At 41.8% G+C, this 24,258-nt stretch overlaps 1 protein-coding gene across 1 annotated transcript in view; it reads left to right on the top strand.

The window, feature by feature from the left end:
- LOC138265569 (mast cell carboxypeptidase A-like) overlaps positions 1-24,258 on the top strand; it is a 222,652-nt gene that overhangs the window by 29,078 nt on the left and 169,316 nt on the right. The window contains exons 4-8 of the mRNA XM_069213393.1: positions 3,637-3,742; positions 3,863-3,964; positions 6,050-6,151; positions 14,324-14,434; positions 22,539-22,629. Coding sequence (XP_069069494.1) covers positions 3,637-3,742; positions 3,863-3,964; positions 6,050-6,151; positions 14,324-14,434; positions 22,539-22,629 — 512 coding nt within the window. The remainder of the gene's footprint in view (positions 1-3,636; positions 3,743-3,862; positions 3,965-6,049; positions 6,152-14,323; positions 14,435-22,538; positions 22,630-24,258) is intronic.

Here is a 24,258-nt window from a genome sequence, read left to right as displayed (position 1 = left end):
TTGTCCCTCTTTTAGCTTTACTCCATCACACCAATTGTGATTGTTGATTTTTCTAGGGAGGATATGTCGTGTTGAGGTCTCCCTCTCTTTCTTTCTCTGTGGTCTATAAACTTTCAATGGCGTCTTGACAACTTGTGCCTGACAGGATTCTAATGTACCTCCTCCGCCCGCCTCCCCCACCAACAATCCATGCACAATCTGTGCACCTGCTGCCAGCTGCTTCACGTTCCCCTTGACAGACAGATGACAGTACATGCTGCTGTCTAAATGCGTTCAGGGAACATGGATATTTGTGGTAAATGAGGGCCACCTGTCTGTCAGTGGCACATTGCACCAGGATGTCATAGTAGGGCAGAGAGGCCAGTTATTCAGATAAAATATGACGGCAATTTAGGGAATGTATGTTGTCTCTTAAAGGCACCTTGGCATCAAAAGGTTACAAAATGTGTTCTCAATGGTATAGAGATCCTATTAATCACGGAGACTGACCCCTGTAGCTGAATGCACACTGGCATGCTAATGCTCATAGACGGAAGTGCATGTAAAGAGAAATCCTTACCAATGGCTTTGTGGAAAGGTGGTTTGTATACCAGTTGACAAATTATAGTGAAATGTCACTTTTTGGGGGAAATTGCTGTCGGTTTAGGATGAGACAGTGGCAGCCGCTGGTAGAGGTGCTGCTGGGCTTCGGTTACTACGCTTCTGGATGGAGTTGCCATGGTCGAAATCAGCCCCCTCCACAATTACTAAGTAGATAGTCCAGTGAGGGTACCTCCTTTAGGGCAGGGGAGCATTGCTCACCCTGCTGTCAGCGCAGTAAAAATGAAAAAGTAAACAGGAATAAAACCATTTTATTTTTCAGTGCAGCCAGCCAGTCCGAGCCAAGTTATGGGGTTGTGCCAACACTGCTGACTGACAGCAGGGGTGTGGGAGTGGTGGGTACTCCAATCTAAAGTGCACATGTCACTTTGCACTGGCTGCCTTGCGATGGCCATCCTGACATGCACATTTGAAATCTCCCCACCGAGCTGTCTAAGACAGCTGGGTTGAGAGCAGGCACAGGCCCCTGGGGCCAGAGTGAGCATCGATCTAGCATGCTACAGCCAATCCTTGTGCTTTTCTCATGCTACCTGAGCTGCATGAGTGCAGCGCCAGGATTGGTACAGGTGAATTGGCTCAGAGACCCCCTTGCTGCCGTACTGCAGGTTGGAGAAGACTGGAGGAGGAGAGGACTGGTGTGGGAGAGTATGTTTAATTTGTTTTATGATTTTCAGTGTCCTGTTTCTTGTGTGTTTTACACGCTGCCAGGCAGTGTTAAACATTCACACTGCCTTCAGTCTTAACTCCAGAGCTCTTAATTGTGACCTGTCATAAACATTGTTTATAATGGACCACATTTGAGGGTTTTGGGGTTTGGCTTTAGGGCATTCCTGGTTGCCCCTCTACTTTAAGCAGGAAGCAGTCGCCACTGAGTTGAGCCCCAGGGATGGGGTCCCTGAGGCCAATTTTGGCCTAGGTTGGGGGCTACATGGTCAACTCCCATTTCGGAATTAGACCTGGTCACGGGATATGGAGTACGCATGGTCAAAAGCACCACAGGGAGGGGGATGACGCAACCACTCCCACACCCACTCACTGACCCACACACCCACTCACACACCCACAAAACCACTCACACATCCATACAGTCGCTCACACGTCCACCCAGACACCCACAAAACCACTCACACACCCTCTCACTTACCTATACAGCCAGTCAAACACTCACTAAACCCATACAGCCACTGACACCCACTTACAGACCCATACTGCCACTCACACACCCATTCGCTGACCGACAGTGATTATGACCTCACATATTACATCACTCATGACATGGTCAGTGACATCACTGATGACATCCCAAATGACATCACTGATGACATCATGTCCCTGTAACCTTTGTTTTTTTCATTGAGAAATATATATATATAAATGTGGCACAATAACATGTTGTTTAGTGCAACTATACTAATAAACACATTTATTCCTGCAGTGTGGAGGTCAAATTGCACATTGTTACCATAGTAAAGAGAACTCACCAGTAGAAAGACTTTATTGCCTCATAGATAAAATATTACAATATTTGCCACAGTCTAGGTTGCCTAGTGTTGTTAGTAGTCGAAGATATGTGGAATTACTATTTTACCTCCTTAGACAGTGGTAAATGGCTGCTTGTCACAGGAACTGTAAAGGCATGTGCTGCTCTTGGTGGAAATGTAGCAGCATTTGTGACATGCCTTGTGCAAACAGCAGAGCACAGCAAATAGTATACACAAAGTAACATAACAACACAATTACAACATAACAGCACATCACAAAAAACAGCCAAAACACAAGGCAACGCTACAACTGCAATACAACAAAATCACAAGGCAATAGTGCAGCATAAATACACATCATCAGAAAGAACCAACAGCACACATCAGCACCACAACCAAATGCAACACACCAAATATGCACAAATGTTCTTGTCAAACATTACAGCTTCCTGAGTCCTCATGTCATAAAACAGTGGTAAAAAGTGCTTGGAGCAACCGCTGCCTTTGCTTACTGCAAGGACATGGAATGGTGCCAGTCAAAAATGTTTTGTGAGCCGGCCAATAGGGTGAATTACATGGATTGATTGAACCTGCGCCTGACAAGTTTACAGCGTCATTTGCATATGTGGATTGGTGTTAAAAGGGCATTTGACCCATCATGCTAAATGCTATTAGTGCACAGATGATTGTGAAAAATTGCACTAACCCACTTGAAAACTTGCCCAAATTTGTTGCAGTCTATCTAATTTGACACATGGGGCCTTATTACATTGAGTGCTCCGAGGGCACAACGAACATGTGCGTTCCCGAACACTTTGGTATTAAAAAAGTGGCTGCAGACATATGTTCTTACTTTCTCATAATACAGATCGCACCAACGCTGCCTGTCTTTCCCTGGTGCAATCTCAAAGGGGAATTCCTTCATTGGAATGGGACTTGCCCCACGCAAACGAGGGAAAACCTTGCTTCTGCACCCAATCCATATTATAAACATGGATGCAGAGGCAAAGGCTCCGTCAGAGGGTGCACTGATTGTGTGCCACAAAGAGGTGGTGCACACATACGGTGTCCTCTGAGTACAGCCCTTAAAAGAGTTGGAAAGCTGGTCCCATGGAATTCACAGCCATTTCCTGGCATGTGAGTGAAGTCATTCACTGACCACTTGCCACTTGTGAAGTGAAAGATGGACAGTCTGCCAGTACACAGCTGGTTCACCATTCACTAATGCAGTGCCGATAGGGGATGTGCGACTTTGCAGCTGCTCTTGGCTCTGAGCCTTAACTGTAATTTAGCACGCTAACAATATCTATGCCTCGTGACCCCAGTTATAGGTGTGCCACAACCACCAGGGCAGTATGCCCTTTGGCTAATGAGGCCCACGGTATTTTACAAAGAAGAATCAACAAACTCTTATAAGTGACAGCATACAAATGTCAGTCAATTATTGTTTTTATTGAAAAACACAGCTGACAGACATTACTGCGTGCATAAATTGTGATATTGAATGCATCAAGTAGAAGTGCCTAGTTAAGATCTAACCATACTTTGTTAACAGAATTTTGTTTCACGACTTGCAAGATGGAATTGCAAAACAGATTCCCACCAAAAGCAGTTTCAAACATGGAATGCACAGCTACACCAAATATAATACTTGGAAAACGGTAAGACTGGGAACGGTGACGAGCCTTAGTAAATATAATCTTTTATCCTCTTTTGTCATACTAAATTATATTCTCATTGTAATGTACTGTTTAACAAAAATCTGTTTTATGTTTTTAAAGATTGCAGCATGGACTAAACAAATTGTGAAAAAGAATTCAAAACTTGTGTCCCGCGTTAAAATCGGAGACACTGCTGAAGGACGCCCAATGTATCTACTCAAGGTAGAAACTTAACAATATAAGTTGCTTTTGGTTAGAACATTTAGTAAAAAATGGCGCATTTGTTTATAGTATTTCCTATTCAACTAGCCCTATGTAAGAGTTAAGCTCCATGGTTTGTAATTGGGTGAATTGTCATAATTTATTTATTTTGTAATAAATACTTAGAGCCTGATTAAGAGTTTGGAGGACAGGTTAATCTTTCACAAATGTGGTGGTTATCCCATCCATCTTATTACAAGAGCCATAGAATATAAGGCACTTGAAGTATGGTGGACAGAATATTTTCACCAGCATACACTTCCAGTCACATGTTGTACTTTTAGGAAGATTTGGGGTATAACTGTAATAGAGATTGCTTCTGCTAATTTTTCCATAAAACCTCCCCTTACACACACACCACAGCAAAAGAAAGCCTGAGACATACAAGTTTAGTCTTGAGTGTGGCAGTATTACGGGCACATCATCTTTTGATTTCAGGCTTGATTGCCCTGTTGCATGGTGGAAATAGTACAAAAAAGGAAACGAGATGCCCAAATATTTTTTTTCTCCTTTCTCTACGATTACCAACATGTTTGGCAAAAGAGGTCCAATAGGAATTACATAAGAAAGTGAAAAAATCACATATTTACACACTTTTTGGTTAGGGGAAATGCTGGATAAGGAGAACGTAGGGCTAGATTTGGCAATAGTACAAAAAAGAAAATGTCTGGTAATAAGATGCCCAAATATTTTTTCCTTTCTCTACGATTGCCATCATGTTTGGCAAAAGAGGCCCAATAGGAATTACATACGAAGGTGAAAAAATCACATATTCATACACTTTTTGGTTAGGGGAAATGCTGGATATGAGACCTTAGGCCAGATGTACAAAGCCAGTTTGTATTTCTTAATGATTCGAATCGCTAATTTGGGCTGGTAAAAAATGCAAAACGGGACTTTCTTATGTACAAATCCCTTTAAGAAATCTCAATTTGTGATTCCCAGAATAGGAAATCGCAAATAGAGATTTCCTATTTGCAATTCTTATTCTGATGTACCAAGCATTTCCTAAATACAACTTGGGCATTTAGAAGATGCAATTAGCATTGACTTGTAGACGATGTTAACGAGGTGGAAACTGAAAAACGCACCACAAAGTGGGTTTTTTAAAAATTGCAATTGAGCACACACATGCCCTTTGGGCATATGTGTGTTCTACAGGTCCACCCCTATGTTTGGGGTGCACCAAGGAGGGCCTTTTGTATATAGCATCTGTATGTTGCATTTCCTAAACAGCGATTTCTTAATAAGAAATCGCTATTTGGGAAATGCAAAAATGGCCCATTGACGCAAATGCGATGGAATTTCTTAATAGCAATTTCCTAATAACAATTCCTACGTTGTAGGAATCGCTATTAGGAAATCGGTATCTTTATACACTGCATTTTGCATTTCTTAAACAGTGATTTCTATGAAGTCGCTATTTAGGAAATGCTTAATTGCATTTTCGTATATCAGCCCATTATGCTTTATTACAACCGGCAGAAATACTGCCAATAGCACTGTACCAGAAAGGCCTGTAAATCTTGTGGTATATCTGTTACTGCATGGAACTCCTTATTTTTTCACACAAAATGCAAAATTATGAGGTACTGTGCTGGGGCAACAACATTGCCACTACAGTGTATAACTTTCACACACTACATGAATTCATGCAGATAACTGAAACTGAATGTGTGCTTTGTGTGGGATAATTAGCTTCTGAATTGTGTGTGGGAAAATGAGCTTCAAAATCTGGAAAGAGGGATGAGTGACTGCAGCATGATTTGAACTTGACGACTTTATGATCAAATCAAACTAAATTACTGAAAACATTTTGATAGAATTATAATATGACCAGATGTGAACATATTAAAATCACAATACCCACTCGTGTACCCCTTCGCGGAAGTATCTCAATGTTTAGACTATCTAAAAAAATGAAAATGTATGAGATTGCGCATGTGCGTTTAACTGAGACTATTGCAGTAATTTAGCAAATTCAAACATAATCAGAAATGTAACAAGCTCATCTTACATTATGCTATCATATATCATGACCAAAAGGTTGGAAAACAAAGTTCTGTGAAGAAAGCCATCTTTATGGACTGCGGGATCCACGCCCGAGAATGGATCGCTCCTGCTTTCTGTCAGTGGTTTGTAAAAGAGGTCAGTACACGGATCAGCACAAGTAAGCCATATATCATTGCCTTTTTTTTTTTTAAATCTACATGCGTTCTCATTGTTGCATGTGATAATGGTTTGAATGAAAGAGTACAATATTTATAAACTTTGGCCCATATTTATACTCTATTTGTGCCAGGTTTGTGTCATTTTTTTTACGCAAATCCGGTGCAAACTTAACTCCATATTTATATTTTGGCACTAGACATGTCTAGCGACAAAATATTGAAGTTAATAAACTTTTTTGCCTGGGGAAAACTACCTTGCGTCAATGAGATATAAGGTACGCGTTCCCAGGGAAAAAAATGCCTCAAAGGTCCTAGCGCCTTATTTATCCTCCTGTGCAAAAATCATGCACGGGAGTAGGAGGGCCTTAAATAATGGCACTAAGCCTGCTTAGTGCCATTATTTAACACCTAGGTATGGGCAGGCGTAAGGGGGTTGGAGACCATGGATATTGCTCACAGGTGCCCTTCCCTGTCCACAGGGACACTTCCACTCACCCCTACCCACACCAGGAAGTCACCTACGGATGAGGGACCCATCCAAAGGTAAGAACGGGTGAGTTTTTTTTTTTGTCCAACGCCTCTCGGGGACCCTGACTTGGGGCCCCCTGCATGGTGCTGGCCCCAATGGCCATGGCTCCTGTCCTTACTGAGACAGGAGCAATGTCCACGGGGCCAGAAAATGGGGCTACACTTCTTAGAGGCAATTGGTTTGCCTCTAAGCAGTGTAGCGCCATAATTTGGCGCACAAGCCCCGGTTCCGCCTACACTTCCCCGGCTCTGTTTGCTTTCTTTACAAAGAGGCTAACAGGACCTTGGCGCTGGCTAGCACCATTTCATAAACATCTCACCTCGCCGGCGTCATGGAATGGCGCTAGCCGGCGCTATACTTTTTGCCGCAAACCTGCGCTAACCCAGTTTTGTGTCAAAAGTATACAACAGCCCCTTTGTGCACCGAAACACTCATAAGGTTTAATGGTACACATTTTTGTAAAGCAGAACTGAGCATTCTTCTGCATACAACTTGAAGAACGTGGATCAGTTAAAAATAATTACAACCATCAGCAAGATTTTTGATTTTGTGATGTGTTCGGTGGGATATCACCATAGAAGCAATGCTTCATTAAGTCATAGCTGTCCATTACCTGTATTTGTAATCTAAAATTACGTATAGTCACACTGAATGCATAAGATCATTGTTTCCTGGGTACTCTCTTGGAGTGTTAATTAAAGAACATTGCAAGTCTTCCTGGCCTGGAGGAAATCTCATAATCTCATTGGTGGGTGTCCAAACTTACTCATACAGATATTTGTGTGTCTGAAGGAAATTTAAGAACTATACTCACTAAAATGTACTAAGTGGATGTTTCAGGAATTAAAGGTTTAGTCAAAGTTATATGATTCTTTTTTTTTTTACTTCTTGGGTAAGTATGGAAAGTGCTAGTTACATTAAGGGGACCTGTGCATTTGCTAGCCTTCTAGCCTTCTACCCAGCCTAGAGTTTCTCGCTCATATTTTAAAAGCCTTCAAGGGGTTTGTTTCAAAGGTTTTACAGAAAAAGCACATCACAAGTCATATCCAATCTCCAGGAAATCCATCCATTTACAATTGTCTGTATTCCTTGCAAAAGTATTTTTATCATAACTGCAACACCTCCAACACATTCTGGATCTACACTAATTTTGATGCTAATGCTGTCGGAGGAATGAGGAGGCTCTGGGTGCTATATGCTGTTAGAAATTTGGGGCCAGATGTACGAAAAAAGCAATTTGCGACTTGCAAATTGCGAGTCCCTGCGACTCGCAATTTGCAACTCGCAAATTGCTATGCAGTACGGTGTCTCAGACACCGACTGCAACTCGCAATGGGGTCGCAATGACCCACCTCATGAATATTCATGAGGTGGGTCGCAAATTGCGGCCCCATTGCGAGTATAGGCACTCGCTAACATGGAGGCCTGCTGACGTCAGCAGGCCTCCATGTTAGCGACCTGCTTGTCAATAAAGCAGGTTTTTTTTTTTTTAAAGTGTAGCCCGTTTTCCCTAAGGGAAAACGAGCTGCACTTTAAAAAAATCCGAAACCTTTAGTTTCGGTTTTTCAGGGCAGGGAGTGGTCCCTTGGACCACTCCCTGCCCTGAAAAATTAATATCTGGTCCAGTCACAAAGGGGAAGGGGTCCCATAGGGACCCCTTCCCGTTTGCGACTGGGTTACCATCCACTTCAAGTGGATGGTAACTGCGAGTCCATTTGCGGCCGCTTTCGCGGCCGCAAATGGAATTGCATACCAGTGCGAGTCGCTAATAGGAAGGGAACACCCCTTCCTATTAGCGAGTCTGAAATGCATTTTGCGAGTCGGATCCGACTCGCAAAATGCATTTCTGCATAGCAAACCCACGTTTGCGAGTCGCAAACGGCGATTTTCGCCGTTTGCGAGTCGCAAACGGGTTGCTACATCTGGCCCTTGGTCTCTAGTTGGCAGAGCTTTGCCCCCTGTCCAAGTAGAGACACTCACTCTAGACAGGTTAGGAGAGTCACATAGCTAAGCTAACCCCTGCTCACCCCCTTGGTAGCTTGGCTCAAGCAGTTATACTTATCTCAGAGGCAATATGTGAAGTATTTGTACACACACACACACTAACACAATAAAAACACCACAAAAGTACTCCGCACCAGTTTAGAAATATAGTCAATATTTATCTGAGTAAACAAGACTAAACGTCAAAAATCCAACATACACAAGTAAAGATATCACTTTTTAAAGGTTTAAATGAGTCTTAGTCCATAGGAATCAACAGTTGTATCTTTTCAGAACAAAGTACCTGAGATGTGTCAAAAGCAAAGATAATGTGAGCTGCAGATGAGGTGAGACGGCGAAAAAGCAGATCGATGTGTCACTTCCTTACAGCGTAGCGAGATTTATTGGTTCCTTACTGACAGGAGAGGTGATTTGTCGATTCTTTCCTCACAGGAATGTCAATGGGTTGATTTCCGGACTCGCAGTCTCGTTGGTAACTGCAGTGTGGGGTCCATGAGAAATTGACACCCAGGCACGATGCATGGAAAATCCAGATGCTCTGTGTAGATGGAGCCGTGGTGCAACAGGTACTGAGTCAATTCTGCAGCCATGAGACAGGCGCTGCATTGATTCTTCAGCTGTGGGACAGGTACTGCACCAATGTTTCACCCGTGGTGCACCAGTGTGTGGATTTTCTCCTTCAGGTCACCAGCTTACAATCCCAAGGGGCAGGGACTAGAGCTGACACTACTTGGCAAGTCAGGGCTCTCAGCAGAAGATGAAGTCTTTGATGTCCCTGAAACTTCTTAACAGGAGGTAAGCTCAGTTCAAGCCCTTAGAGAACCTTTGAAAGCAGGCTGTAGAAAGCAAAGTCCAGCCCTTTCATTCCCAGGACAGAAGCAGCAAGCATCAGGCCAGCACAACAAAGCAACAGGCAGAATGGAAGGCCCTCCTAGCAGTATCCAACTCTTCTTCCTGACAGAAAGTCCTCAGTCCAGAATGATTCTAACTTTGTGGTGTTAGACATCCAGTACTTATACCCATTTCTGTTTTTTTTAATTGGGAACCTTCAAATAGAAGTCTTGTAGTGCAAAAGATTGCGTCTTTCCCTGCCCTAGCCAGAGGCCCACTCCTGGGGGTTGGAGACAGCCCTATCCAGGTGCAAGTGTCATCTCCTCCCACCGCTCTAGCTCAGGAGGGCCCATCAATGCAGGGCACACCTCAGCTCCCTATGTGTGACTGTCTAGACCAATGTTTTTCAAACTTTTTAATGCAAACCACCCAATGGGGAAAAAATAATAATCGCCCCCCCCCTCAGAATTATTCACAATTATTCTATTAGGTTGGCAATGTTCAAATATGTCTAGACCTATTTAAACATTGCAGTTAAGTTCTGTTAACTTTCCAAAAACGTAATAAATGTTTTTCTGCTTAAAACAAAAGTGCTATCTCCATAATGCTTCTTTTGACCAGAGCCTGGTGCCTTCCCTGGGATCACTTGAGGCCCCCCTCTAGGGGGGACCTATCTCCTAGTTTGAAGACCCCTGATCTAGACTGAATTCACAGTGCTACAAGCCCACTAGTAGCATTTGACGTACAGGCCTGGGTACACATAGTGCACTTTACTAGGGGCTTACTAGTAAATCATATATGCCAATTATGGATAAACCAATCACAAATACAATTTAAATAGGGAGCTCTTGCACTTTAGCTCAGATCAGCAGTGGTAAAGTGCCAAGAATCCTAAAGCCAGCAAAAAACGAAGTTCACGATAGGATAAAAAACAGGATGTTTGCGCTAAACCTTTGAGGATAACCCCTGCAAAAAAGGCAATTTCCAACATATACTATCATACCTTGGCATCATCAGATGAATGTCATCTGTCATTACACCTTGTATTGGTTATCTCAAAAGCATTTCATACACTTGCATTCAGGGCCTTTTCCTCTCAGCTGGACAGGACATCGCAGAATACTTTAGTCTCATTTTCTAAAGTTTCACTGCTCATAGCATCAATCACTGGCAAAATTCATTTTTCCAAAAGCACATTTCAACATTTATTTGCTCCCACTTAGGAAGATACTTCAAGATTTCAGATGTGTATACCGTGTTCATTGTGACAATACCATTGTTTGCCTATGAGTACGCAACCCTAGAGAGTTCAGTATGGTAGGAGAGATATGATTAATGCAGGATTTAATGGCATAGTGGGGGATTATACCTATTAATTCCACAATAGATAGACTAATATATCAGTGACACAGCATTCTTGTACTGCCCTCCTTGTACACATTTCCAATTTACAAAACACATCCCCATGCATCCAGGTGGATCCCTCCATAGGTCAATACTTAGCAATGTTAGACGCATATGATGATTAGGGTCAGTGCTCTTGTTACCATGTTTAGTCTCTTTCACAGTCACTATTTCTTACTCAATGCATCTCTCAGTCTCTGCTGCCCTGGTGTTCTCAGCAGCTGCCCCATTCCTCCCCTCTTCTATGCTGAACATAAGTTGGCAGTTCCACTTGGCCTCCCCATCAGTCAAGTCTGCAGTGATGCAACTGCCCTGGACTGTTGATAGTGATTTGGGGAAGCGTTAGCTTTCTCATGGCTGGCCTGGCAGGTGCGCATTCGGGCCCTACTTATGCTATTTTGGTGTGGATTGGTGCACCAACATAAGGGAAGGGCTTGAGCAAAAGGTAAGGTGTCAGACAGGCCTCATTAGTTGAGTGGGGATCATGGCTCAGGTCATGCCCCAATCTTATGTTGGGAAGTGACTTTGATCACACCTCAGCATCACAACTTGGGTGCAGTGGCTCACACCATGTCACAGCTTCACACTTTGGGCACTGCAGCTCAGGTCATGCACAGCTTTACAATTCCTCAGTGCAATCTCAGGGGAGTCTTGGGCTATGTTCCTCTATTCCAGTTCTGGAGGCTCACCACACCAGGGCACCACTGCGCCTTACTACTCCTGGACAGTCACTCCTCTTACAGAGTTGGAAGGTTTATTACCTCTCTCAGCTGGTTGGCTGTCTTATAGACATTTTAGGACAGATAAACAGACCTTCAGCAAAAGGTATCCAATGGTGATGTCCCCTCACCTCTGGGAAGCTGTCTGTCAGGCAAAAACCAACTCTGGCACAGCAGTCCTCTGGACACTCTGTAAAGCACTCCATTCCTTGATTAGACAGAACTTGGAGCTAAAACAATAAGTGTGTGAGTGGATCCCACTTTGATAGCATCGAAACAGATATGAGAAGTGGATCCACTGTCTGCACTATCAGAACCATCCTAGGGTGGTTCTTTTTTTCATGTTTCCTCTCCAGGCTGTTCTCAAGACAGAGTCTTTGTATAGAGTACTGCTTCTCACAACAGAGTTGTCTCCAGCTTGGAGCATCCACAACAGATGAACAAAGAGGTGTGAGCCTTCTTTGCCTGGGTGTCATTAGTCATGCTGAAAGAGTAATTAGAGAAAGAGAGTCTTCAGTCCCACCCTTTACCCCACCATTTAAAAAATGGCATTACTATAGAAAGACTAATCATCAGCTCCATTCTCAGCAAAAAAACAATTGAATTTCTAAAGGGATATATTTTACTCTTTCCCCAATTCACTGTCTAGGTCTCCTCCCTCCAGTCTTAGAAACATCAGCAATACAGTTCCACTAACTGGGAAAACGTACTTTCCTCCATCTTGTGCAGGAGGTTAGGCTTTAGGTATTCAAAATTGATCCCACAGGCCTCAGTTACTCTGGCTCACTTATACAGTCCATGCATGTACCATGCCATCCACATAAACAAACAGGCATGACATACAATTGAGATATTAAAGGTAGGATTTGGATAAGCACCTTGTAATGAACTGCCTGAGAGAGCGAGCGAGATATGCTGCTGCCGGAACCCCATGGGTACTGAGACCTATCAGGCCTCCCCTCTAGTGGTTAAAACCCCACAGCCAATCAGCACTATAAAGGCAGAGATACAAGCAATGTCCGGGAGAGTAAGATGAAGGAGTATTGGTGTGGAGCAGGGCGTGGTGCGGTGGAGCGATCAAAAATGGTAAAAGTGAACCAGAGGTCCTGAAGGACCACAGTGGGACCCGACGAGTCAGAAGGTTCCCACTTTGAGCTGGACCCCGGAAACCACAGGAAGTGATGACCAGTTGAAGGAGAGACGGCGAATGGGTACACAACAACAGGACCCCAGGCAGGTCCTGCTGAGAAGCAGGAAGTCAGACAGTCATTTGCACCAGGGAAAGGTGTTGTGGACCAGGCCTTCACAGCTCTCAGCCAGAGCCATGGCCTCAGACAAGTAGCAGTCAGGGGCACTAATCACATCACAAGGTGGGTGGTAGGATATCACTTTATTACTGGGTTATACCCATTGCTTGATTTCAAGCACTGTTGGGATTATAGTGTTCCTAATACACTGGTGACCTAGGAGTTGGATTGTGTTGGTTTGCACTATTTGGGTTTTGATCTGGAGGTGCTTGAATAACGTGCACAGGAGAAATTACAGCGTGATAGTCAACTTGCGGAGTTGTGTCAGGACCCGTGGATAGTGAAGGAACCTAAATACTAAAGGCCTTTTATGTTTCTTTATCCCCGAGGGTATAACCCACTGCTTGGGAAGGAGAAAAACAGAGAAACCCAGTGGGACATCACTGAAAGAGGCCAAGATAAGTCATTGTCAGATCTTGTTGTAGTGTCACTAAATATATTTCTAATAAATCTAAATGCTTTGTTAAGTACTTTGTGGTTGAGTCATATTCATCTTCCTGTAACACGCCTATAAGTAGAACTCTACATTAGTGGAGAGTGGGCCTCCTCTCCAGTGACACAGAAAAAAAGTTCAGGGCACAGCTAGAATTGACAAAGCTTGGCAAGCTGCCACTCCCACTCCAAGTGCTAAACCATTGGCATGGACAGTAATCCACAGAGGGCACACTAGGTGTTCCCCTTCAGATCACAGGAGGGGTTCAGGATTTTACTCACATCAAGAGAGAAGCCTAGGCCTTTGCACACACAGTAGGTTAGGGTGAGGCTAACGCAAAAAAACTGGATAGTAGATACCCACAGGCAAGCATTCCTGGTAAGGGGACAAGGAGGTACACCATACAGAAGACATTCCCGTCCCAACAGCTGTCATCCAATTAGGTGCAAACGTGAATTGTGTGGAAAAACCTGTTTGCACCGAAAACGGAATTAATACACTAGTGGAAAATTCAGGCACAAATCATGTGGTCAAATTATACACATTATGAGTCTGTGCATCTCAAAATGGAGAAAATCAAGCACTACAAGCATGCCAAGGATAGTTGCCATTGCACACAAAGCAATTATAGAACCTAGTGGTTTGGCATTTACAGGGTGATCAGTTTGTTTTTGGGATTGTGGCCAACCTAGATTGATGGCCCATATGGTAGAATCTATGTTGCATACCAGTCATTTTCCTGTCCTTGGAGTTGTGTTGTATATGTAATGATTAGTGCATATTTTATAAGCTCTCAACAAAACATTTCACATAAGTTCTCTCGATAGGTGATAAGTACAGAGTTCCTGATTAATTGAACTTTGAGCAGTTGTGTATGTACGTAAATATATAAATAAATAACATTTCGTTTGATATTTTTCAGGCCACAGAAAAACATGGAAAGGACAGAACCCTGACCAAACTTTTGAACGAAATGACTTTTTATGTCCTTCCTTTACTAAACATTGATGGCTATGTATATACATGGACTGAGGTAATGTGTACATTTTTGCTTCAAGCATTCAAGCATTGCTATATTTCGTTTTACCACTACTTTAACGGGTAGTGAATTCTATTGCAAGGACTCTTCTGACGTTGTTGAAAATGGTCCCTACAGCAATAAAGCACGGCAAATAAGGTTGTTACAGGATTGTTGAACTGAGAGGCTCAAATTATGCACTTGTAGCTAGTTATTTGGATATACCCAGTCGAAAGATTTCAGTTAGTTTATGTTATGTAAATTCCAAATATCTGTAACTGAAGGAGCTTATAAGTTACATCCAAACAAATTTTAAGGGGCAACCAAAACAGAAATTGTAAAACGCCATGATGTGCATACGTTCAAATTGCTCTGAACGTATGCACATCATAGCATTAATTGCTTAACAGTTGTTAAGATATTACACATTTCTCAGAAATACATCTTCTAGTATCTTCTAAATTCAAGTTCTACCTGCAGCAGCAACTGATTACCGACCCAAGTTTGCCGTCTGCATGTTAAATATGTTTTTAAGTAAACTAGAATGTTTTTATCAAGTGCTCTTAATTCTAAAGGGAATACCTGTACAATTGAAGGTACGGGATATGTGTCTTCATGAGCCATTGTCCCACTATGGCTCTTATGTCTTCCATCACTAAATGCAGTTAATTGTCACATGATTCCCTGTATCGTTGTCGTTGCACATGGGGGAGATGCCCCCACTCTGTTGATGGCTGGGCACGCCCCTGCCTCACGATTACTGACCACTAAAGGGATGGTGATGGCAGTGGTTGTAGTCACTGCAATCTTAAGGGTAACAGTGGTGATGGGTGCAGTGGTGGGTGCACACGTTATGCTGTTGTTGGCTGTGATGGGGCTGCCTGGTGTATTCGGAATATGTGCAGGTTGTTGATAAGTGGAGGGGCCCTCATCTCCATCTTGGTATTAATTTTAGGATACACCAATAGAGGGTTTTGTTGATAAGTGTGTGGCACATGTATACAAACCCCCTTGTCTCGAGTCTATCCTGTTTGTCTGGCCTAAACCCTCCCAGGATATATGCCATTAGTACCTTATCTCGGTCTTACCTAGAGTGGTGCTAACATCCAATTACGATTTTTGCTCATCAGAATTAGGAATGGAGTGACCTTATTATCTTGTAGGTAATTTAAACCATAGTCTAGAAAGTTTAGTTGCTGGACGTTTCTGCTGGTGATGTCTAGAGCTATGAGTGTGGGGAGCAGCATTTTTAGGGAAGACAATGGTCATTGCAGCATGACCATGCACTTTTAGCAGTATATTTGACAGGGGAAGATTCTCAAACATTTTGCACTGTAGTGACGCTAACCAGCACAAAATGTTTGTTTCCTGATCCACTTTCTTGCGCACAACTGGTTTTGCACTGAAAGTACCCAAAAGTAACGCAAAGCAGCGTGAAACGCTGCATTGCATTACTTTGCGTAAAGGGGGTGTTACATGGTTGGTACATAAGCGTTCCCATGCAATCACCCATGCTTTTTTATGCTAAACCTATCTACTTCAGTAGACAAAGGTTTAGCGCCCAAAATTAGCACCAACATTGCATGCGTGCTGCTCTTTGCAGCATACATACAAAGTAGGAAAAGGTCTGTCACTTGTGTAGCCATACTATTTTGTACAAGAAGGGTAATCTTCCTGTACAAAACCCATGGGAGACTCAGGCACCCACCCTAGTACTATGACACTAAGGTGTGTGTGCTGAAATCAACGCTGGTGTTAGGGAAAGGGGTGGAGAGAGACATATTCCTGTGTATATTGCGCTCTCCTGCTCTCACCCTGTCACGCAACGCAGCGCAGCATTTTTGGCTGCTGCATTGCGTTCCGTGACACTTTTGAGGATCTGGGCCTCAGTGTCCAGCAACTCCATCTCTCTTTCTATTCCCACTTCTCTATGTTCCTTCACCTCTCTACTCCCACCACCTATTCCAACATTTGCCCCTGCCTTCTCCCCTACAGCTACCCTATTTCTCTTCTAGTTTGCTCCACTGCTCATTGCTCTCCTCCTGCTGCCCTTCTTTCCTCTCCCTCTGCCCCTGATCCACTTCCTGCAGTCCACTCAGATCCTTCCTCTGCCTTCCAAGAATATACCTTACTTCTCTCCCAATCTACTTCCATTCCTTCTATACCTCTCCACTTTACCCTGCTTGCTCACATTTCCTTCGCTTCCCCTGATGTCCTTGAGTCACATTAAGAGGCATCAACGACAAACATGGGCTACCTTGGAACCAGTCTATGTCTTGCGCTCTACACAATGCCTATGGCATTGAGTATGTAGTTATGGTAGGATCATATACGTTCATGACGCATAGGGAATGATTTCAGAAAAGTGGTGGACTTTTCCTGTGCCCCTTAGAGCCCCCTAACGCCACCATGTGTTCGCCGTATCTAAGATACGGTGCACCATGGCGGTTAGGTTAACTAGCAACAAAAACTTTTATGCTAGTTCGGAGCTTTGCAGGATTAGCGCCATAAATTTTGCGTCAATCCTGCAAAGCCAATTGAGGCCCATTGTAATCAATGGTGTGCCTCCTTTTAACACCTTCTCTGAGCAGGTGTTAAAACTACTGAAAAAATGACACAAAGAAATCTCTCAGGTTGCTTTGCACCATTTTTCGCCTCCCCTAAAGGGGGAACGCCCCCTTTGCATGCATTATGCCTGGCGCATGCATAATGTAATGCAAAGGGTCACAAAGTGGCGAAATGCATGAATTGCGCCACTTTGTAAATTTGGCGCAGCGATTTTGGCCTCATTGAGCCACATTAGCATAAAAAAATGACGCTAATGTCGAGCAAGGAGGTGCTAGGGGCTCTTAAATCTGCCCCCTACGTTCATAATTTCACTATACTTTTTGTGCAGCCCTGCCCTCCTCATCTAAGAACAAAGTATTTTGATTTCTTAGAAATCAGAAACAACACACCCCTCTCTTTTTCTTTGAATATTGAATCACATACACCTATGCACTGTTTATATGTTTTGCTTCCACATCAGAACATGTTTTTTCTTGTATAACAACGATAATACCCTTCAGTATACACCAATAATATATTATCTTCTGTTTTTTAACTGCATACCTCATAACCTGGGTACTTAGCAATAGTAACTTCAAATCAAAACATGAGAAATGTTCCTGGAGCCTAGGCCCAGATTTAAGAGGGCCTAGTACCTCTTTCCACCTCACTACCGTCATTTTTATGATGCCAATGTGGCTCAATGAGGCCCACTTTGCTGCTCCATATTTACAAAGTGGCGCAATGCATGCATTGCACCACTTTGTAAATCTTTGTGCCACATTATGCAGCGCCAGCCGTAATGTATGCATGGGGGGCATGCCCCCGTTAGGGGGACTGCAAAAATGGCACAGTGGAATCTAAGAGATTTTTAATGCTGCACAGAGCAGGCATTAAGAAGGGGCATACTGTTGTTTTCAGCGGGCCCCTATGTACTCTGGATGATTAGTGCTCAAATGTTGGCATTAATCCTGCACAGTACCTAGAAAGCGTCAAAAAGTTTCATGTTATTGCCCGTACCCTGCGCCATGGTGCACCGTATATTGAATATGGCGCACACATGGTGGCGGTAGGGGGCTCTAAGAAGTGCACGAAAAGTGGCGCTGCATTGGATGCAGCGCTTCTGTTCTTAATTTCGGCCCTTTCTGTAATTGTTTCCTTGCTATACAGGCACAAGAATATCTGTGAAGAGGAGAGTTAGTGCTGTCTCTTTTGCATATCTCTCACTGACCGGCAAGCAATCAGTTTCACCACTGTATAGGCAAATATTAAAACGTATTATTATTATTATTCGAATTTATAAAGTGCATGGCTACCCCAAAGTAAGTATAAAAGCCACTTCTTCAGTTTCTTAAACTTATGAAAAGAATTACAGAGCCTAAGCGATAAAGGCAGGAAATTTCACAGTGTTGGGCCTGGTAGGCTAAAGCAGTCCCGAATTTGATAAATTAAAAATAAAGATCACATAAATAAATTGGTTTATTCATGATGATGACTAAAAGAGCAACAACTTTGTTGGATTAAATTGGCGCATCAGTTGGGATGAGACAGATTCATACTATAACAATTACCCTGCATAGAAACTACCCAACAAGTGCATGTCAGCAATTGTAACAAACATGGAGTTGATACTATTCCAGTTCCTAATCTCCACGAGATAAACAGATTAATGTAAGGAGATGTAATTATCCCTTTAACTCATGCTCAAATAATATACAGAGAATACACAGCCATCTACCCAGTTGTCTGTTAAAGGCTTGATTGAGTTATTAAGAATGCAAGTTCATGCCGCTCATGTTGAGTTTTGCTAATGATGGTCATCCTCATCTTCCATGGGCCGGCCAAAGCGAAGGTAATGATCATATTTCTCATCCTCTCCCTCAGAAAGAGGAACACCGAGCCCTATTGCAAGCTCATGCTTGCATATCTTATTAGAGAGCTCAATTCTGAAAGTTGTAGATTTTGTAAGATATGGCTAGAATGGTGGAATCAGAGCAGGCTGCAATGAAAGATCTAAAGAACCTTGTATTGCTTTTTTTCTACATGAGAATTGTTACGCCCTCTGAATTTCAACCTCTCTTGCGACTGAAATAGCAGTACTTTCAAAACTCACATATTCTAAAAAATGAGTACAAGAATTGATTCCAGCATTGCTTCCTAATAATAGTCCAAAATTATCATGCTTTATCTTCTCTTCCTGTTTCATAATTAGTCATCGCTTTCTTTTCTGCACCTAGGCAAATAAAGGGTGGGGTCATTCTGTTTCAGATGTGAAGCACAGTTGTCCTCCAGATTGCCAACCCTCAGTTCTGTGATCCTTACAGAAAGTTCCTTAAAGTCCTTTCTTATGCCAGTGCTTCATGAATCAATTCCACGTTTGTTTTCATACTCTGAATGATATCAGTCGAAGACCATTTCCTTCAGTGTCTTGGCACTTCAACTTTCACCCTATTGATGTTAAGTAATTTTGTTCACTTTCTTGAGTTGATGCTGTCTAATTCTGATACTTTTCTTGCATGTCAGGCACATTGATAAACAGGAGGACTGGCAATTGTAAGTGTACACGGTTAGCAATTTTTTATAAAAGGGTTACACAAGTTAACACTTGCAAAGATGCAATTAATCCTGTCAAAATTAATACCTACTCTGAACTCACTATAATCTGGGTACAGAGTCACCTGCTTTTTTGTTCTTGCGGTAGTTGATATTTGTGAATAACTACTGCTGAGCTCACAAATGTCACTTGGGGTAGTATTACACTGAGTGCTCCAGGCTCACAAAAGGTGTGTGAGCACATTTCTGCACGCCGGGGCACTATGATATTGAAGAAATGCCTACAGACACATTTGCAGCCCCCCTGTAATATATATATATTGTAGTATATTTAATATAAAAACATAAAACAATAGAGTTATATGCCATCATAAAAACAATACTGAAGTGAATAATATATTAAACCTCAATATTATTGTAAAACTATTATAAAACTATACACATACCCTCAATAATTTGCTCCACAACCTTTTTGTACTCACAATATTTTAACCACAAGATAATGGTCAAACAATATCTACGAGTCAATATTTAGAAGGAATAATGCTTTGACGTAACATACTGTAGCCAAACGGGTGGTACAAACTGATCCTGAGCTATAAGCAATGAGGATAGGCATTTTGGTTTCTTGTTGTCAACACCAAGTTAAAGTATTCAACATTAGACAAAGAACATATGGAAGCTATAAACAACTGATCTAATAGTTTCCCATTCCAATGAAGTCTACATATGATGTGCTCCATGAAACAATGTAGTTTATTTTATGATTTGTTAATGGATATCATATACATTTTTAGAAATGAAAGAATTGTAATGGGCAAGTAACTGGAGGCCATCCTTATAACACATTAACACATTAGGCAAGTACTATGCAATAGATTCCTAATTATGTTTCTAGAGGCTCCTCTAATGGATAGAAACTACACATTCCAGCAGATGTTCTCCTCAGCATCCACTCTCACCTGCAGACCTATGTGATTTCCTTGTGAAAAGCATCAGCTCACTTGCATCACAGCCATCAGAGTCTGTGAGTGAATACTCTAGAAGTGTAGGAAGGTAGCAACAGTCTTCAAACCATTCTGTCTACATCTTCTGTACACATCCCACTCCACTTAAAGACCATCATCCGTCATTAAAGATTAGAAATCTGACTTGATGATTCTGGCCAGGCACTAGCTTTGTAAAGTGCATCATCACTCTATTAATCTATAATGTAAACCTTTGAATATGTCAAAGCCTGATGCTACAAGTGCACAGTTTGTAGTTGTCTGTACAAGTCCCAAGAATAAATGTCCAATGTGGAGCTATCAAAAAATCTAAGCCATGAATGTATCTTTAACGAGGGGTAAAACCGTATCTAGAAAGCAACCTGTATTTTGAGATACCATCAAAGCATTAATTCCTGATGGCTTTCAAATCTCCTCATGAAAAATCACAGATGTGAAAATGCATGGGCTCAACCCAAAAAACTAGATGCACCATACATATTGCATTTATTTACATCTTGAGCTATTTAGTTACCTGTTCATTCATTCATTCACATGCTTTACCCTTCCTAACACAATTGTGCAGCATTCTTTTTATGTCTTTATGGTGGGGTACAACTACAAGTGGAGACTATAAATGTATCATAGTTGGGGGGAGGTGAATGGAGACTGCCTTGAAAAGAGCCGGGAAAAGGGTTTGTCTTGCTTTAGTAACCGAGTCATCAAAATATGTAAATCAGACAACAAATCTCATACCAAATTACAAAGAAGACTTAAAAATGTTTCAACCTTTCTCAGTTTCTCCTTTAAGTACATACAATAATATCACTGAATTGAGAGACTATTATTGAAAGTAATATTTTATTAAACTTTAAACATCCAAGAATACTCTATTCTTAATATGACATTGCCTTTAGTTACTCAAAAAATGTTAGTCATGTTCTCTAGTTATATAGCCCATATTATTATTAAATGTCAAGAAATAATATTTTATATAAACTATATATTTAATCATATATAAGTGATGGTTTTGTAGAACCCATATCCAATATTAACTTACTTCAATGTGGTCTTAAACTGCAGGGTTAATGAAACTGAAGCAATGTGCCTCAGAGTGTGGTCAGGTGGGGAAGGGAGGATCTAAAGCCAGGGCTCCATGTTGTCCAGTTCAGAGACTGTTGGGTTGCTTTCTTCTCTCTTATGTTCAACACCAAAGGTCAGTGCTTGTATTCAATTTTTCAATCAGTGTTAGTCTGTAGATTCAATAAGTACACTTACCACACCTTAATTCAAAGTAACACTGGACACACACACATATTTATGTATGTGTGTTTGCAGTCATAAGGGTTAAATTTGTGATTTTCTGTTTTGAATGTTTCCACAGACGCTGAGAATCAAACATAGCTGTGGCCTAGATGCCAAACTCTGAGGAGGCTCTGAGACCTCTTGAGGCAAACTAGCAATAACATAAACATAAAAGAGCAACATAAAAGAGCATCCCATCCTGCCCCTTACTCTGCTGGCTCCCCACGCTGGACAAGCAGAATTATCTAAGAAAGGCTGAACCCGCAATGACTGGAAATAAGGAATTACCAGGGGGTCACACAGACAACACAGGTCTCAAGCTACAGCACTTCTAGGAGACAGGCAATGTGTCAAATGACTTCAGAGTACTATGTTCTATCTACAACATTTTATTCATCTATTTTTACTTCAAAATCTGAGTGTGGTATTGTCCCCAGCATCCTTCCACTCCAAAACCTGGGGGTGATAAATCCCTTCATCCACCACTGTTCCACTACCCATGTAATAGCTGCATAGTCAGATATTTATTTGAAATTCACTTCAGCACCCCTACGCAACTCTTAATAAAAATATTTTGAATTCTTAACTTAATTGATTTTCTCACCGGATGAAAAGAGCTCAATGAGTACTTCAACTAACATATCTTTTTAAAAAAAACTTCAACTGCATGGTATTGGTAGAACGTTCATTTACACATACTGACAGAAATTATTTGATTCAATGTTTAGGATCGCCTTTGGAGAAAGAATTGTGCAAAAAACCCTGGAAGTGACTGCCTGGGCACTGACCTCAACAGAAACTTTGATGCCGCATGGGGCTGTAAGTAATTCTGGACAAACAGAAGAAATGAAATGGCAGGGTAGACAACTTAAAAAATGACAAATGTATTTTATCTTGTAAAGTCTACATTTCCTGTAGTTTTGGTTTCAACACTGTTAGCAGTTTAAGAAGTGATAACGATGTGTGACTTATTTTGTGAGCAAAACCTGCAGCAAGTCATTTTCAAAGAGTATCAGATATTTATTTTATTTAGATGGGAAAATAATTTCATGAACATACTTTGGAGGCAAACATATGGATCCGGGATTTGGGCAGTGGAATAGTCAGAAAAGTAAAATACTCCACCAATAATAACAGAACGGAACTGAACCAAAGAGTAATGCAAGCAAGTGATGCTAGCAATCCAAATACTCTTTTTGGGGGTGGGGGTTAAATCTTTTTATGTCTTTTTTCCATCTACCTACCCATCTTTCTTTCTACCCACCTGCCCTCTCTCCTTCTGTAGCATGAACTAAGATCCTGGCCTTAGCTCTACAGGGTTTGTTGTCACACCCATGGGTGTGACAAGTAAACTTAGTTCAATGCACTAACGTTTGAATGTGAAAAAACAGGTTGTTGTTGCCCCATACAACCCCACTCATTACATAGTTGATGTGGTGTCTGTGCTTTCTAGTTTACTGGCAGTCCCTGAACAGGGATTCAGGGACTCCGTGGTAGTTTCAAAGCCCAATTGAGGCCCATATTTATACATTTTAGTGCCGCGTTTACATCATTTTTTGACGCAAAAGCAGCACAAACTCACAAAATACAATTGTATTTTGTAAGTTTGCGCCGATTTTGCATAAAAAAACGGCGCAAATGCGGCGCTAGAAAAAGTATAAATATGGGCCTTAGTTCTTTACAATATCACACGCATGCACTAAGAAAAGACACTTTGGGCCATATGTACGAAAGCTTTTTCCCATAGACACAGAATGGGTAAAATCCTTTGGTACATCTGGCCCTTTATGCTTAAAGTGTTTAATTAACAGGCTTATCCTGTTGCCTAAAACATTTAAAATAACTAAACAGAATATTATTACAACAGCACTAATGTATGTTGTGAGCAATAAAAACAATATTTATTGTAGCGGAACTATCATCTAGAAACCAAACACCCTAAAACATATGTGCTATGCTTAAAGAGCATGGAGTAGCATAACTTGCATCTAGATTTTCTTAGGGAGAATAGACTCCCTACATTCTTGTTTGTGGCAAAAGGCTGTCGTTATTAGTAGCCAAGAGAGAGTGTTCCCTCAAAAAGAAAACATGCATCTCCTCTCTGTCTTGGCTCAGTATCAGCTTTCAATGCAGAACAGGATGCTGCGGTATCATGGCAGTCTGTCAAGTTCTGCCAATATTTTCTGGTAGGATTTTGCGCTATAATCTCGGGTTAAGCATCTCTCCTGCCTAGTGGTCATTTGATGGGCCTTTGATCTGATATGGGAATTTCTGATATAACCATAGGGGTGTCTGACATAACCTGTGTGCAACATGATACAAGTCTTAGATGCAGTCCTACAAGCAACTATGGCAAATACACATAAATTCACACTAAAGTGTTTATGTTACTATCAGTATCTGACCTTGAGATGGAGATAACAAAACACTTGTCCCAAACTGGTGTTG

Source organism: Pleurodeles waltl, chromosome 11 (assembly GCF_031143425.1).
Source record: "Pleurodeles waltl isolate 20211129_DDA chromosome 11, aPleWal1.hap1.20221129, whole genome shotgun sequence".
NCBI lineage: Eukaryota > Metazoa > Chordata > Amphibia > Caudata > Salamandridae > Pleurodeles > Pleurodeles waltl.
Note: the sequence above shows the minus strand (reverse complement) of the source record. Positions and strands in the feature narration are given on the sequence as shown.